Raw genomic sequence first — 17,774 nt, forward strand, 5'->3', positions numbered from 1 at the left:
CGCCAGTGTGGTTGAGGTCGTGGCGGCAAGGTCGTGCGGCGTGGTCGAGGCAAGAGGGGAACGAGGAGCGAAATCACCTGAATTGGGGCTGATTGGTCGAGTGGCATCCCCAATTGATGAAACCACATGAAGTCTACCTAGTCAGCTAGTATAGTCAGCAAAAGAAAAGTCAAAACCGTCGAAATCAGGTGGAAAACCACCGTAGGGGGAATTGATCTGGTTTTAGAGAGTTCGGGGGCTGATTGGTCCAGTTTTAGACTTGGGTGGGGGGAGTCGGTCCATCAGACATGATTTGAGGGGTGAAACGATACTTTCCTCCTTATATAAAAAGCTTTTTTATGGGGAAAACCATCTTTATTACTCAAAAACCACATGTTGTGGGATACAAAAAGGATCATGAGGGTGGAGCAACCACACATGTTGCCCCTGATCCAGAGAGTATGAAAATTTTGCTAGTCTATCAGCATCTATATTTGTTGCTCTATCTTCGAAAGTGATGTCACAATTAACAGAGGAACAATGAGAGGAGATCTCTCTAATGATGGGACCATACTGTCCATCAGCTCCCTTGTTTATGTCAAGGACTACCCGCTTTGCATCAGTTGCTATAATGAAGTCATGCAAATAAAGATCCTCAGCCAGTGCCAACCCTTCTCGGATAGCTATCGCCTCGAGCGCCACCATGTTTGTAACACTATGCATGACCAGCGCCGAACTTCCCAAGAAGTTGCCATGGGCGTCCCTGCATACTGCAGCAGCAGCACCCGCCGCATGTGATCTTGCCATTGTTGCATCAGTGTGTATCTTTGCGACCCCCGGCCATGGAGCTTTAGGTCTGATCATAGTTCATCCTCCTCCCGCGAATAAACTAAACTGGTGCGTTGCATATGGACTTTGGTTTATTTCCTCAAGGCATGGCCAACGGGCTGCCCCATGGTGCTGCCCCGCAGGTCCAGCTCGGCTCGGAGTGGGGCAAACCAGGTTCGGATGGTGCTCTGCACAAGAAGCGGTCTCTTGGAGAGGAGGTAGCTGCTTGGTGGGAGAAGTAAGAGAAAATAAGGAGAGAGAACGAAGAAAAGTAGAGAAGTAGACAGGAGAAAAGAACTTAGATGGGGACCACTACAGTGGTGTTAGAGTACTGATGTGGATTCACTCCTCACGAACACCAATTCGAGTTACAGGAACATATACAAGAAGAATTGCTCAAGAGCAAGGAGGAAGAAGCCAGAGGTATGAGGAGAAGAGGAAGCCGTCGTGCCGATAGCCGTGATCCACTGGATGGTCTCGGCGTCACCTCCTCCCAGGCTCTTATTACCCTGGTGGTTCCGGAACGGGCCAGGCCCCCTTAGTTGGCCCAAAGGGCTAGCCCAGGCACGTGATGGTAGGAGGGCTCCTAACATCCCCCTCCTTCAAATTTGGCTTGACCCCAAGCTGACACCACCTAGAACCGTCGGGATCCCATTACACTCGATGTTCCTTGACTAGCTCGAAGTCATGATGGTAGTCGAGGTTGACTTGAACGAGGAGGTTGTAGTAGTCGTGGCCGATGGTGACTCCATTCACAGAGGCATCGAGCAAGTGGTCAGTGCCAACATAGTCTTGATCGAAGTTAAGGTAGTACTTGTGGTTGATGGAGCCCTGCACGACGATGACAACAGCACTTGAGATGAAACCCCTCCCTCCTTGAAGAGTGCCTTGATTGGGAGCTGAAGTCCCATAGTCTTCCTGGATGACCGTGAAGCTCCCTAGATCATCAGGTTGTTGGGGAATGTTGCAGAAAACAAAAATTTTCCTACGGTTTCACCAAGATCCATCTATGAGTTCATCTAGCAACGAGTGATCAGATTGCATCTACATACCTTTGTAGATCACGCGCGGAAGCGTTCAAAGAACGGGGATTAGGAAGTCGTACTCGACGTGATCCAAATCACCGGAGATCCTAGCGCCGAACGGACGGCACCTCCGCGTTCAACACACGTACGGTCAGCGTGACGTCTCCTCCTTCTTGATCCAGCAAGGGGGGAGGAGAGGTTGATGAAGATCCAGCAGCACGACGGCGTGGTGGTGGATGCAGGGGTCACCGCAGCAGGGCTTCGCCGTTCTACTGCGAGAGGGAGAGGTGTAGCAGGGGAGAGGGAGGCGCCAAGACTCAAGGGTGCGGCTGCCCCTCCCTCCCCCCCTTTATATAGGCTCCCCTAGGGGGGGCGGCGGCCAAGGGTGGAGTAGCCCCCAAGGCAAGTGGGGGCGCCCCCCCACCCTAGGGTTTCCAACCCTAGGCGCAGGGGGTGGGCCAAGGGGGCGCACCAGCCCACTATGGGATGGTTCCCCTCCCCACTTCAGCCCATGGGGCCCTCCGAGATGGGTGGCCCCACCCGGTGGACCCCCGGGACCCTTCCGATGGTCCCGGTACAATACCGGTGACCCCCGAAACTCTCCCGATGGCCGAAACTACACTTCCTATAATAATTCTTCACCTCCGGACCATTCCGGAACTCCTCGTGACGTCCGGGATCTCATCTGGGACTCCGAACAACTTTCGGGTTACTGCATATTCATATCTCTACAACCCTAGCGTCACCGAACCTTAAGTGTGTAGACCCTACGGGTTCGGGAGACATGTAGACATGACCGAGATGGCTCTCCGGTCAATAACCAACAGCAGGATCTGGATACCCATGTTGGCTCCCACATGCTCCTCGATGATCTCATCGGATGAACCACGATGTCGAGGATTCAAGCAACCCCGTATACAATTCCCTTTGTCAATCGGTACGTTACTTACCCGAGATTCAATCGTCGGTATCCCAATACCTCGTTCAATCTTGTTACCGGCAAGTCACTTTACTCGTACCGTAATGCATGATCCCGTGACCAGACACTTGGTCACTTTGAGCTCATTATGATGATGCATTACCGAGTGGGCCCAGAGATACCTCTCCGTTATACGGAGTGACAAATCCCAGTCTTGATCCGTGTCAACCCAACAAACACTTTCGGAGATACCCGTAGTATACCTTTATAGTCACCCAGTTATGTTGTGACGTTTAGTACACCCAAAGCACTCCTACGGTATCCGGGAGTTACACGATCTCATGGTCTAAGGAAAAGATACTTGACATTGGAAAAACTCTAGCAAACGAACTATACAATCTTGTGCTATGTTTAGGATCGGGTCTTGTCCATCACATCATTCTCCTAATGATGTGATCTTGTTATCAATGACATCCAATGTCCATAGTCAGGAAACCATGACTATCTATTGATCAACGAGCTAGTCAACTAGAGGCTTACTAGGGACATGTTGGTGTCTATGTATTCACACATGTATTACGATTTCCGGATAACACAATTATAGCATGAATAAAAGACAATTATCATGAACAAGGAAATATAATAGTAATCCTTTTATTATTGCCTCTAGGGCATATTTCCAACAGTCTCCCACTTGCACTAGAGTCAATAATCTAGTTACATTGTGATGAATCGAACACCCATGGAATTCTGGTGTTGATCATGTTTTGCTCTAGGGAGAGGTTTAGTTAACGGATCTGCTACATTCAGGTCCATATGTACTTTACAAATATCTATGTCTCCATCTTGAACATTTTCATGAATGGAGTTGAAGCGACGCTTGATGTGCCTGGTCTTCTTATGAAACCTGGGCTCCTTGGCAAGTGCAATAGCTCCAGTGTTGTCACAGAAGAGTTTGATCGGCCCCGACGCATTGGGTATGACTCCTAGGTCGGTGATGAACTCCTTCACCCAAATTGCTTCATGCGCTGCCTCCGAGGCTGCCATGTACTCCGCTTCACATGTAGATCCCGCCACGACGCTCTGCTTGCAACTGCACCAGCTTACTGCCCCACCATTCAAAATATACACGTATCCGGTTTGTGACTTAGAGTCATCCAGATCTGTGTCGAAGCTAGCATCGACGTAACCCTTTACGACGAGCTCTTCGTCACCTCCATAAACGAGAAACATTTCCTTAGTCCTTTTCAGGTACTTCAGGATATTCTTGACCGTTGTCCAGTGTTCCTTGCCGGGATTACTTTGGTACCTACCTACCAAACTTACGGCAAGGTTTACATCAGGTCTGGTACACAGCATGGCATACATAATAGAACCTATGGCTGAGGCATAGGGGATGACACTCATCTCTTCTATATCTTCTGTCGTGGTCGGACATTGAGCTGAGCTCAATTTCACACCTTGCAACACAGGCAAGAACCCCTTCTTAGACTGATCCATATTGAACTTCTTCAATATCTTATCAAGGTATGTTCTTTGTGAAAGACCTATGAGGTGTCTTGATCTGTCTCTATAGATCTTGATGCCTAATATATAAGCAGCTTCTCCAAGGTCCTTCATTGAAAAACTCTTATTCAAGTAGGCCTTAATGCTGTCCAAAAGCTCTATATCATTTCCCATCAAAAGTATGTCATCCACATATAATATGAGAAATGCTACAGAGCTCCCACTCACTTTCTTGTAAACGCAGACTTCTCTATAAGTCTGCATAAACCCAAACGCTTTGATCATCTCATCAAAGCGAATATTCCAACTCCGAGATGCTTGCACCAGCCCATAAATGGATCGCTGGAGCTTGCATACCTTGTCAGCATTCTTAGGATCGACAAAACCTTCCGGCTGCATCATATACAATTCTTCCTTAAGGAAACCATTAAGGAATGCCGTTTTGACGTCCATTTGCCATATCTCATAATCATAGAATGCGGCAATTGCTAACATGATTCAGACGGACTTCAGCTTCGCTACCGGTGAGAAAGTCTCATCGTAGTCAACCCCTTGAACTTGTCGATAACCCTTAGCGACAAGCCGAGCTTTATAGATGGTAACATTACCATCCGCGTCTGTCTTCTTTTTAAAGATCCATTTATTTTCTATGGCTCGCCGCTCAACGGGCAAGTCAGTCAAAGTCCATACTTCGTTTTCATACATGGATCCTATCTCGGATTTCATGGCTTCCAGCCATTTGTTGGAATTCGGGCCCGCCATCGCTTCTTCATAGTTCGAAGGTTCACCGTTGTCTAACAAGATGATTTCCAAGATAGGGTTGCCGTACCACTCTGGTGCGGAACGTGTCCTTGTGGACCTACGAAGTTCAGTAGCAACTTGATCTGAAGTTTCATGATCATCATTAACTTCCTCTCTAGTCGGTGCAGGCACCTCAGGAACATTTTCTTGAGTTGCGCCATTTTCCGGTTCAAGAGGTAATACTTCATCAAGTTCTACTTTCCTCCCACTTACTTCTTTCGAGAGAAACTCCTTCTCTAGAAAGGATCCATTCTTGGCAACAAAGATCTTGCCTTCGGATCTGAGGTAGAAGGTATACCCAATAGTTTCTTTAGGGTATCCTATGAAGACGCATCTTTCCGACTTGGGTTCGAGCTTTTCAGGTTGAAGTTTCTTGACATAAGCATCGCATCCCCAAACTTTTAGAAACGACAGCTTAGGTTTCTTCCCAAACCATAATTCATACGGTGTCGTCTCAACGGATTTCGATGGAGCCCTATTTAAAGTGAATGCGGCAGTCTCTAAAGCATAGCCCCAAAATGATAGCGGTAAATCGGTAAGAGACATCATAGATCGCACCATATCTAATAGAGTGCGATTACGACGTTTGGACACACCATTACGCTGAGGTGTTCCACGCGGCGTCAGTTGTGAAACTATTCCACATTTTCTTAAGTGTGTGCCAAACTCATGACTCAAGTATTCTCCTCCACGATCTGATCGCAAGAACTTGATTTTCCTGTCACGTTATTCTCAACCTCACTCTGAAATTCCTTGAACTTTTCAAAGGTCTCAGACTTGTGTTTCATTAAATAGACATACCCATATCTACTCAAGTCATCAGTGAGGGTGAGAACATAACGATAGCCACCGCGAGCCTCAACACTCATTGGACCGCACACATCAGTATGTATGATTTCCAATAAGTTGGTTGCTCGCTCCATTGTTCCTGAGAACGGAGTCTTGGTCATTTTACCCATGAGGCATGGTTCGCACGTGTCAAATGATTCGTAATCAAGAGACTCTAAAAGTCCATCTGCATGGAGCTTCTTCATGCGTTTGACACCTATGTGACCAAGGCGGCAGTGCCACAAGTATGTGGGACTATCATTATCAACCTTACATCTTTTGGTACTCACACTATGAATATGTGTAGCATTACGCTCGAGATTCATTAGCAATAAACCATTCACCATCGGAGCATGACCATAAAACATATCTCTCATATAAATAGAACAACCATTATTCTCGGATTTAAATGAGTAGCCATCTCATATTAAATGAGATCCTGATACAATGTTCATGCTCAAACTTGGCACTAAATAACAATTATTGAGGTTCAAAACTAATCCCGTAGGTAAATGTAGAGGTAGCGTGCCGATGGTGATCACATCGACCTTGGAACCATTCCCGACGCGCATCGTCACCTCGTCCTTCGCCAGTCTCCACTTATTCCACAACTCCTGCTTTGAGTTACAAATGTGAGCAACCGCACCGGTATCAAATACCCAGGAGCTACTACGAGTACTGGTAAGGTACACATCAATTACATGTATATCACATATACCTTTCGTGATGCCGGCCTTCTTGTCCGCTAAGTATTTGGGGCAGTTACGCTTCCAGTGACCACTTCCCTTGCAATAAAAGCACTCAGTCTCGGGCTTGGGTCCATTCTTTGGCTTCTTCCCGGGAGCTTGCTTACCGGGCGCGGCAACTCCCTTGCCGTCCTTCTTGAAGTTCTTCTTACCCTTGCCCTTTTTGAACTTAGTGGTTTTATTCACCATCAACACTTGATGTTCCTTTTTGACTTCTACCTCTACTGATTTCAGCATTGCAAATACTTCAGGAATGGTCTTTTCCATCCCCTGCATATTGAAGTTCATCACAAAGCTCTTGTAGCTCGGTGGAAGCGACTGAAGGATTCTGTCAATGACCGCGTCATCCGGGAGATTAACTCCCAGCTGAGTTAAGCGGTTATGTAACCCTGACATAGTGAGTATATGCTCACTGACAAAACTATTTTCCTCCATCTTACAGCTGAAGAACTTGTCGGAGACTTCATATCTCTCGACCCAGGCATGAGCTTGAAAAACCATTTTCAGCTCTTCGAACATCTCACATGCTCCGTGTCTCTCAAAACGTTTTTGGAGCCCCGGTTCTAAGCTGTAAAGCATGCCGCACTGAACGAGGGAGTAATCATCGGTACGTGTCTACCAAGCGTTCATAACGTCTTGTTCTGCAGGGAGAACATGTGCTTCACCTAGCGGTGCTTGTAGGACATAATCTTTCTTGGCAGCTATGAGGATGATCCTCAGGTTCCGGACCCAGTCCGTATAGTTGCTGCCATCGTCTTTCAGCTTGGTTTTCTCTAGGAACGCGTTGAAGTTGAGGACAACGTTGGCCATTTGATCTACAATACATGTTGTAAAGATTTTAGACTAAGTTCATGATAATTAAGTTCATCTAAATCAAATTATTCAATGAACTCCCACTCAGATAGACATCCCTCTAGTCATCTAAGTATAACATGATCCGAGTTAATTAGGCCGTGTCCGATCATCACGTGAGACGGACTAGCCAACATCGGTGAACATCTTCATGTTGATCGTATCTTCTATACGACTCATGCTCGACCTTTCGGTCTTCTGTGTTCCGAGGCCATGTCTGTACATGCTAGGCTCGTCAAGTCAACCTAAGTGTTTGCATGTGTAAATCTGTCTTACACCCGTTGTATGTGAACGTTGGAATCTATCACACCCGATCATCACGTGGTGCTTCGAAACAACGAACTGTCGCAACGGTGCACAGTTAGGGGGAACACTTTCTTGAAATTATTATGAGGGATCATCTTATTTACTACCGTCGTTCTAAGTAAACAAGATGCAAAAACATGATAAACATCACATGCAATCAAATAATAATAGTGACATGATATGGCCAATATCACATAGCTCCTTTGATCTCCATCTTGGGGCTCCATGATCATCTTGTCACCGGCATGACACCATGATCTCCATCATCATGATCTCCATCATCGTGTCTCCATGAAGTTGCTCTCCAACTATTACTTCTACTACTATGGCTAACACATTTAGCAATAAAGTAAAGTAATTTACATGGCGTTTCTCAATGACACGCAGGTCATACAAAAAATAAAGACAACTCCTATGGCTCCTGCCGGTTGTCATACTCATCGACATGCAAGTCGTGATTCCTATTACAATAGCATGAACATCTCATACATCACATATATATCATTCATCATTCATCACAACTTTGGCCATATCACATCACAAAACACTTGCTGCAAAAACAAGTTAAACGTCCTCTAATTGTTGTTACAAGTTTTACGTGGCTGCAATAGTGTTCTAGAAAGAACGTTTTCTTACCTACGTGAAAGCCACAACGTGATTTGTCAACTTCTATTTACCCTTCATAAGGACCCTTTTCATCGAATCCGCTCCAACTAAAGTGGGAGAGACAGACACCCGCCAGCCACCTTATGCAACTAGTGCATGTCAGTCGGTGGAACCGGTCTCACGTAAGTGTACGTGTAAGGTTGGTCCGGGCCGCTTCATCCCACAATACCGTTGAAGCAAAATAAGACTAGTAGCGGCAAGAAAGTTGACAACATCTACGCCCACAACAAATTGTGTTCTACTCGTGCAAAGAGAACTACGCATAGACCTAGCTCATGATGCCACTGTTGGGGAACGTTGCAGAAAACAAAAAAATTCCTACGGTTTCACCAAGATCCATCTATGAGTTCATCTAGCAACGAGTGATCGGATTGCATCTACATACCTTTGTAGATCATGCGCGGAAGCGTTCAAAGAACGGGGATGAGGAAGTCGTACTCGACGTGATCCAAATCACCGAAGATCCTAGCGCCGAACGGACGGCACCTCCGCGTTCAACACACGTACGGTCAGCGTGACATCTCCTCCTTCTTGATCCAGCAAGGGGGAGGAGAGGTTGATGAAGATCCAGCAGCACAACGGCGTGGTGGTGGATGTAGGGGTCACCGCAGCACGGCTTTGTCGTTCTACTGTGAGAGGGAGAGGTGTAGTAGGGGAGAGGGAGGCGCCAAGACTCAAGGGTGCAGCTGCCCCTCCCTCCCCCCCTTTATATAGGCTCCCCTAGGGGGGCGCCGGCCCTAGGAGATGGGATCTCCTAGGGGGGCGGCGGCCAAGGGTGGAGTAGCCCCCAAGGCAAGTGGGGGCGCCCCCCCACCCTAGGGATTCCAACCCTAGGCGCAGGGGGTGGGCCAAGGGGGCGCACCAGCCCACCATGGGCTGGTTCCCCTCCCCACTTCAGCCCATGGGGCCCTCCGGGATGGGTGGCCCCACCCGGTGGACCCCCGGGACCCTTCCGGTGGTCCTGGTACAATACCGGTGACCCCGGAAACTCTCCTGATGGCCGAAACTGCACTTCCTATATATAATTCTTCACCTCCAGACCATTCCGGAACTCCTCGTGACGTCCGGGATCTCATCCGGGACTCCGAACAACTTTCGGGTTACTGCATATTCATATCTCTACAACCCTAGCGTCACCGAACCTTAAGTGTGTAGACCCTACGGGTTCGGGAGACATGTAGACATGACCGAGATGGCTCTCCGGTCAATAACCAACAGCGGGATCTGGATACCCATGTTGGCTCCCACATGCTCCTCGATGATCTCATCGGATGAACCACGATGTCGAGGATTCAAGCAACCCCGTATACAATTCCCTTTGTCAATCGGTACGTTACTTACCCGAGATTCGATCATCGGTATCCCAATACCTTGTTCAATCTCGTTACCGGCAAGTTACTTTACTCGTACCGTAATGCATGATCCCGTGACCAGACACTTGGTCACTTTGAGCTCATTATGATGATGCATTACCGAGTGGGCCCAGAGATACCTCTCCGTTATACGGAGTGACAAATCCCAGTCTTGATTCGTGTCAACCCAACAGACACTTTCGGAGATACCCGTAGTATACCTTTATAGTCACCCAGTTACGTTGTGACGTTTAGTACACCCAAAGCACTCCTACGGTATCCGGGAGTTACACGATCTCATGGTCTAAGGAAAAGATACTTGACATTGGAAAAACTCTAGCAAACGAACTATACGATCTTGTGCTATGTTTAGGATCGGGTCTTGTCCATCACATCATTCTCCTAATGATGTGATCTCGTTATCAATGACATCCAATGTCCATAGTCAGGAAACCATGACTATCTATTGATCAACGAGCTAGTCAACTAGAGGCTTACTAGGGACATGTTGGTGTCTATGTATTCACACATGTATTACGATTTCCGGATAACACAATTATAGCATGAATAAAATACAATTATCATGAACAAGGAAATATAATAATAATCCTTTTATTATTGCCTCTAGGGCATATTTCCAACACAGGTACGCTCCACACACAGATTTTTTCGCTCCTCGTGGACTTGCATGACTGGCAATATAGTGGCAGCAAGAACCCCCGTAGCTCTATGAACTTGTCAAATCTGCAATCAAGCTCCCATGTTCCAGGCAAGAAATGAATGGGCATCCACTGATTTAGTTCGCTGCTGGCCATTGGCTTCTCCATTCTCAATTGGGTGCATATATGAGTCGCATATGCAAGCCAAGCTTCAAACAAGTAATGCATCAAGGAAGTCGACGCACATGTATTGCATATATAGCTCGCAAGGCCTCCGGGGTCCCAGATTTGCTCAAGGTGATCGCCACTAACAGAAGTATATGATATTGGTTCAGAAGGGGAACGCGACAACATAAAAATATGTTGTGAATTTTTGTCCCGCGATTGATGCTTGTCCCACTGCCATTGCATTGTGATACCAGCTGGAGCAAAAGACCATAACGGACAAAAATGCACGAACTGTAGACAGACACTACTCGGAAATGTTGTACACAGAGCACCCAATTGCTGCTTGCTGTGAAAGAGCTTGTCATGATTACTGAAATCAGAATCCTTTTTGCCCCGTTTCAAAAACCACGAGCATGAGATCTGCACTGGAAGTATCCTTGTGCAATTCCCAAGGATATTGGAGCACCGTTCCCATGCATTATTAGTGTGAAAGTCGATTGAAACACGACCACTGCCTTTAAATTCTTCTTGACTCAAAAAAATCCAGCGCACTGACATATGCATAAGATGAATTATCCCATGCATTTTCTTAGAAATAGGAATGCAACCCAAAACAACATGGTCCCAAACTGCTATGTGATGCTCGCAAACACCCATAAAATGGTGTTCAAAATATTCCACCTTAGGCAGCTCGGAACACACTTGCACTGCTCGGCAATTGCAAGAATCAGATGGCCATGGAAGCTTCAGGTGGACATTTGTTTGACTGAATCTGGACTTCAATTGCGGATTTGGAAAATACCTTGAGAAATCTCTAAGAGAATTCAGATTACCAGATAAACTCTTCATCACATAAATGACTTGTGGTAGCATCCATGTGTGCTCCAGAGTAACTCCGTCAGGAGAGCAAGCAAATGATGGCCATGGCATAAAACAGGGCCTGCCAGCAAATGTTTTCCTTTTGGAACTGAGTGGCCATGCAACTTTCGATTGGGAATGTTTAGAGCAATTAGGGAAAACAATACCAGCACAACCTAGTTCATATGGCCCAATTTGCATCATGGGCAACCTTGGGGATCTCCTGGGCCTTGGTGGTGGAGAAGGGGTCGCCGGGGAGGATGGAGAGCTCGGTGACGACTTCCAGATTTGCTGCCACCAATCTGTACTCGGTCATTCCCGTGACGAGGACGCGACCGTTGCTGTCGAGGGAAGACTTGGGGGATGTATCCTGGACGTGAGGTGGCGTGTTGGTGCTGGCCACCGTAGGGATGTTGACGGAGGAGTCCAAGACGGTGGAGTGTGCAGATGTAGCAATATCACCCGCCATGAAGGCAGCTGGCGTTGTCGTGCTCGTTGGTGGTGAGGTTCGGGCCAGCAACACGTCAGGCGTTGCGTTCCACATCTGCAGACGACAGCATCGGAAGTAGATGCAGCGGCCATCCCAGTATGTCGCCGCGTGTGCCGAACAAAACCGCACATCCGCCGCCACACATGGTTGTCCATCCTCTGATATTGTTGGGGGATACACCACCAACTGCTCAATACCGAAGTGATCGAAGAGGGAATACATCACATTAACGGTGGTTGGGTAAATTGCTTGCTCCACCACCATGCTGAGAACTTGATCTGAGGACATTTGGTGGCTAGACATTTTTCCGAATAGGAAGAAGGCGAAAGTCTGGTGGACTGGCTCTGATGCCAGATGTTAGAGTACTGATGTGGATTCACTCCTCACGAACACCAATTCGAGCCACAGGAACATATACAAGAAGAATTGCTCAAGAGCAAGGAGGAAGAAGCCAGAGGTAGGGGGAGAAGAGGAAGTCGCCGTGCCGATAGCCGTGATCCACTGGATGGTCTCGACGTCGCCTCCTCCCAGGCTCTTATTGCCCTGGTGGTTTCGGAACGGGCCAGACCCCCCAAGCACGTGATGGTAGGAAGGCTCCTAACAAGTGGGGTCTACCTATGGCTGCCTCTGTTGAGTGAGTAAAAATATAAATGGTAGTTTCAATACTTTAAGTATAAATTAAGACATGGGGCAGCATCAAGCTGATGCCTTCATTGCTCATGCCCTCATGGATCTCAACTTTGGTATATTTTCTTATACTAGTAAATGCGCACGTGCAACGCACGTTAATATTTAGGCAATGTATTAATTGCACGCGGATATTAGGTATGCTATTATTCGTGTGTTAATTCTATGATTAGTGCAATATTTGATATGATATTAATTGCACGTTAAACATGTTGAACGCTCGCCATTGGAGCAATCTAAGTCGTTTGATTGACTTAGTTTGATGGTCGAGATCAGTTGGATCTGCCCTTTTGAATCTTTTTATATTGGTATAGATATATATATATATATATATATATATATATGAATAAAAAGCCGCAGAAAAGGTTTTAAAATTCTTCCGTGCCTCTGGCCCAAGCAGGCCGTCGCAGCCCACAAATCGCCAGGACCGGTTCAGGGATGCAGACAAACGAATCTGGGAATCTCGTATATTATCCCCGACGTGCTCCGCGTCCACGGCGCTGCCAAAGTCACACGAACTCTCTCACGTCACACACGCCTCCTCCTCCTCGCAGCCACTGGGAGAGCCCGCGGAAGCACAGAGCGGGAGGAGGGATCGCGAGATGGAGTGCAAGGATGTCGGGATCCTCGCCATGGACATGTATTTCCCTCCCACCTGCGTCCAGCAGGTGAGGTTCTCCACCAGAGCTGCTGTTCCCGCCGCCCCCGCTCGATTTGTCGCCGTCGTGTCACGCTGCGTGCTGCGAACGTGGCTGATCTGACGCTCCGAGCATCTCCGCGTCGAGATCACGGATGATTTGGTATTTTGGGTTAGTTTCCGGGGAATTGCCGCCGGGGTTTTAGCCAGACGTGTGGGATTTCGGGTTTAGGAAGTACTCCGTAGTTGAGATCGCCACGATGGAATTGTTTCCGGAAACTGAAAGCATGATTCGGAGGTGCCATCTCGGTGCGAATTTGTGGATCACGGGTGGTGAATTTATTTGTTTACTCGAGGAATATTTGAATCATTAGTTTCACTCTGTTATACCTGCTGTCGGATGCTGCATCTGCCTTGTACAGTATTTCGTATCTCACAGAGCGAGCAAATGGTTATCTGATGTGGCTTTGGAGAGGAACTGGAGCGGCTGTGCGCAACTAATACATGGATAATTTGCTGTGTCCGTTCAATGCTGTTGTACTCAGAGTTGAATGCTGATGCGTTGAACTACTGGTTGCAGGAAGCGCTGGAGGTTCATGACGGAGCCAGCAAGGGGAAGTACACAATTGGTCTTGGGCAAGATTGCATGGCCTTCTGCAGCGAGGTAGAAGATGTCATCTCGATGAGGTATATTTTGTCACATTGGAAAAAATTGCTGCCTTGTCCGTTACCTTCTTTTACTGGGATTGAACTTCTTGATGAGTAGAATTTACTAATCAATTTTATCAAATACGTATATCTATTTAGTGCAATACTCTATTCGGTATGTGAATGCTCAAGTTGGAAAGTTGTTTCAGCTTGACAGTTGTCAAATCCCTGCTGGAAAAGTACCATATAGATCCGAAGCTAATTGGCCGCCTGGAGGTTGGCAGTGAGACAGTGATAGACAAAAGTAAATCCATCAAAACGTGGCTGATGCAGATTTTTGAGGTAAATCATGGAATTAGGATCCAACATATATTCCCTCTAAACCTGGATCTTGATGAATTCACAGTTTTCACTTCATTTAGTTGTTTGTTAGTTCAGTTTCAGTCTCACTCAATGTCGCTATTGTTAATATTTGTCACAAATACAGGAAAGTGGTAATACTGACATTGAAGGAGTTGACTCAAGCAACGCATGTTATGGTGGGACAGCTGCCCTGTTGAATTGTGTGAACTGGGTTGAAAGTCGATGCTGGGATGGACGCTACGGCCTTGTGGTCTGCACAGATAGCGCGGTTAGTCAGCCAATATCACCATCTAATTTTTGCACTAAGTCGATTCAGTTTCTCTCCCTTTTGTCTCTGTGCAGCACTCATTTGATGTCCCATATTATGTTCAGGTTTATGCAGAGGGACCAGCTCGGCCTACGGGTGGAGCTGCTGCAATTGCTATGCTTATTGGTCCAAATGCACCTATTTCTTTCGAAAGTAAATATAGAGCTTCTCACATGGCTCATGTTTACGATTTCTACAAGCCTGATCTTGCAAGTGAATATCCGGTTAGGATTCTATCACTTGTTTTTGTTTGTTTGTTTGTTTTAGGCATGTAAACAAACTCTCAACTAGATATACTTTTTGTCTCTTTCATAGTATTATATCCACACTTCTGTTCCTCGGTTATTGTAGGTTGTTGATGGGAAACTATCTCAAACATGCTACCTGATGGCTCTGGATTCGTGCTATAGACAGTATTGTGCCAAGTGAGTTAACTGCCATAATTTACCCACTCAACTGCAGTACTAGCATTTTGTTCTTCTCAAGCAATAACATCACACTATGATCACGAAATCAGGTATGAGAAGCTAGTGGGAGAAAAGTTCTCGATTTCGGACGCAGATTATTGTGTGTTTCATTCTCCATATAACAAGGTATGATGACTGCACACTGCCATGGAGATGTATAAGATTTTGCAGTCTTTTAATTCTCCCAATTCTGTTCTCTAACCTCTGGGGAATACAGACATTGACTCCTCACTTTGTTACTATCACAGCTTGTACAGAAGAGTTTTGCTCGACTTTACTTCAACGATTTCATGCGCAATTGCAGGTCTGCGGTTCCTCCCTTTAAATACATGCTCCTTTTGCTTCTTAAAAACTATAAGCTTTTAATATGTGGACCAAATAATATTCTGAATTTGTAAAAAGACCTCCACCCTTTGTCGGGTTATACGATACACATTCGACACTCTTAGTCTTGGCCCCTAGATGAAGGAACTTATTTGTTTTTGTTTTCTTTGATGTCAGTTCGGTTGATAATGATGCTAAAGAAAAGCTTCAGCCTTTTGCAAACCTGACTAGTGAAGAAAGCTACCAAAGTCGTGACTTGGAAAAGGTTATTCCTCGTTAGGTGGATAATAGTTCTTACAATGCTTAATTTCTTCGCTGATGTGACCATTAAATCTTCTACTACTGAACTTTCAGGGCTCTCAACAACTTGCAAAGCATTTGTATGACATCAAAGTTCAACCGTCAACGTTGCTTCCAAAACAAATTGGTAACATGTATACTGCATCTCTGTATGCTGCATTGGCATCTGTAATCTACAACAAGCATGCTAGTCTGGTGAGGTTTTGGTTTTATGCCTCTATCTTATATTTGTATGCCTTTGTATCTCCTGTTCATTCCTTGTAGTTAACTTCCATTTCTTATGCAGAGCGGCCAACGAATTGTCATGTTCTCTTACGGCAGTGGCTTGACATCCACTATGTTTTCATTCAAACTAAATGAGGGTCAGCATCCCTTTAGTTTAACAAATATTGCTTCTGTGCTTGATGTGACGGCAAAGCTTGAGTCAAGACATGTGGTATGGTCTTTCATTCTCACAACCCTCAGCCAGTCTGTTGTAGATAGAAAGCGGATCTTGTCATATACTCAATCCGTCCCATAATATAAGAGTGATTTTGACACTACAGTAGTGTCAAAAACGCTCTTATATTATGGGGTGGAGGGAGTATTTTACAGCCATTTGTCATACCAATGTGGTATGGTTTACCATACATGGCTTTCGAATTTGTTACAAGTATTTTGGAGAATAACCTTTTGAGGTTTCATACCAAATTATAGTTTATTAAAGAAAAGGAATCATAGTGTATTTGTTGTCCGTACTATGGACAAGCTCTGAACCTGAAAAGCACACAAAACTGAATTCTGTATGTGATTACTCAGAAAACTTGCCCCGGTCACTATGGTGATATGAGCTTTATTCATCAAGGAAATCAGGGTCTTTGCTAAACTTATTCTAGACAATTTTGGAATTTACTTAGTTCTACAATTGTACTAGAGAATAGCCTTTCTTGAAGATAGCTACATACCATTAATTGAGTCACCACTGTCCATAGTAGATTGAACTGCTGTTTGTATTAGATTCTGCGTTGCTAGGATCTGCATGGCAACAACCATTTGCCCTAGGAATGCCCCCCCCCCCCCCCCCCCCCCCCTTAATTTCGCCAGAGCAAGCTGACATGTTCCTTTACATGTTTTCAGACTTCACCTGAGAAGTTCATCGACACATTGAAGCTGATGGAGCACCGATATGGAGCAAAAGATTTTGAAACAAGCAAGGACATAAGCTTGTTGCCACCAGGAACATTCTACCTTACAAAAGTTGATTCAATGTACAGGAGGTTCTACGAAAAGAAAACCGATAGCATTGTTGACGGCAAAATCAAGTGCAGCAATGGCATTGCAAATGGTCACTAGTGGCATATCATCAGATACTGTTAGTTCACCTTGCATTTTATTAGCCATCATCAGTACAATTTGTTGTATTTATCTCTAGAATTCCCAGTTTAGCTCGGTTTCAAATAAGCCATTATTCTCTAAAGTTGTTTCCCCCACACTCTTCAGCTTATTTTTTGTGTTGAGCTGAACTGAAACCTTCGTGTAGTACAAGCATTCTTGTTTTCCTCTAGCTTGCTACCTTTGCCTTTGATTTAATTGTTTTGTTGCTAGTGACCACTTACTGTTCTGTGATATTATCAATGAATTATGGCAGTAGGCATTGAGCACTATTGTATCCTGTGTTTTACTGAGCACTTGTATTCTATGTCTAAGAGCAATTCTAGCAGAGTTGCCATATGAACAATTGCCATAATGCATATGGAGCGAGCTTCATATGGATTTGAAGGCTGTGGCGGCTGTGCGCAAAAGTCGTTGTAATGTAGGCTCCATATCTTTTATTGCCCTTTCCCTTTTTTGGCTGTATTAACTCAATAATCACACTCAATTTGAGTGATTAAAACACTAATTTGGGATAACATTGCATTACAAAGTCACATAGGGTAGAAAAGTCGATTAGTGACATCTTCGTACTAATAAAAGCAATGTGCGATGGTGAATGATGTGCACGTGGCACATGCATATGTGTCGAGTCCACTTTCCTCTATATGTGGTAGTATGATGGTCCGGCTTTCCTCTATATGTGGT

At 45.7% G+C, this 17,774-nt stretch overlaps 3 protein-coding genes across 3 annotated transcripts; 1 reads left to right on the top strand and 2 right to left on the bottom strand.

Annotated features, from left to right (window-relative positions):
- Positions 1-1,461: 1,461 nt before the first annotated feature.
- On the bottom strand, positions 1,462-11,697 carry LOC147959346 (uncharacterized). Its single transcript, XM_087532609.1, has 2 exons — positions 10,959-11,697; positions 1,462-1,745 (listed from the first exon to the last, which is right to left on the bottom strand). Exons 1-2 carry the CDS (start codon positions 11,695-11,697, stop codon positions 1,462-1,464), a joined length of 1,023 nt encoding a protein of 340 aa, XP_087388735.1.
- Position 11,698: 1 nt separating this feature from the next.
- Positions 11,699-12,286, bottom strand: LOC147959347 (uncharacterized; the record flags this gene model as incomplete). Its single annotated transcript, XM_087534393.1, has 1 exon — positions 11,699-12,286. A coding segment is annotated over exon 1 (588 nt), but the record flags the coding sequence as incomplete, so codon positions are not given.
- An 823-nt stretch (positions 12,287-13,109) lies between these two features.
- LOC125520557 (hydroxymethylglutaryl-CoA synthase-like) lies at positions 13,110-17,359 on the top strand. The gene is made up of 12 exons (XM_048685510.2): positions 13,110-13,338; positions 13,888-13,994; positions 14,165-14,297; positions 14,443-14,586; positions 14,691-14,849; positions 14,977-15,050; positions 15,143-15,218; positions 15,341-15,396; positions 15,594-15,681; positions 15,771-15,911; positions 16,003-16,152; positions 16,833-17,359. Exons 1-12 carry the CDS (start codon positions 13,273-13,275, stop codon positions 17,046-17,048), a joined length of 1,410 nt encoding a protein of 469 aa, XP_048541467.2. The 5' UTR covers positions 13,110-13,272; the 3' UTR covers positions 17,049-17,359.
- Positions 17,360-17,774: the final 415 nt, after the last annotated feature.

Source organism: Triticum urartu, chromosome 7A (genome assembly GCF_056163025.1).
Source record: "Triticum urartu cultivar PI428250 chromosome 7A, HENAU_Tu73, whole genome shotgun sequence".
In the NCBI taxonomy this organism is placed as follows: domain Eukaryota; kingdom Viridiplantae; phylum Streptophyta; class Magnoliopsida; order Poales; family Poaceae; genus Triticum; species Triticum urartu.

Excerpts from the sequence above, each read along its gene's own strand:
- LOC147959346 (XM_087532609.1), bottom strand. The coding sequence starts at position 11,697 with ATGATGCAAATTGGGCCATATGAACTAGGTTGTGCTGGTATTGTTTTC. Across the intron at positions 1,746-10,958 it reads GCAGCAATTGGGTGCTCTGT|GGAGCTTCACGGTCATCCAG; the intron begins GTACAACATTTC and ends CTGATGATCTAG.
- LOC125520557 (XM_048685510.2), top strand. The coding sequence starts at position 13,273 with ATGGAGTGCAAGGATGTCGGGATCCTCGCCATGGACATGTATTTCCCT. Across the intron at positions 15,219-15,340 it reads TTCATTCTCCATATAACAAG|CTTGTACAGAAGAGTTTTGC; the intron begins GTATGATGACTG and ends TTACTATCACAG. Across the intron at positions 15,397-15,593 it reads GATTTCATGCGCAATTGCAG|TTCGGTTGATAATGATGCTA; the intron begins GTCTGCGGTTCC and ends CTTTGATGTCAG.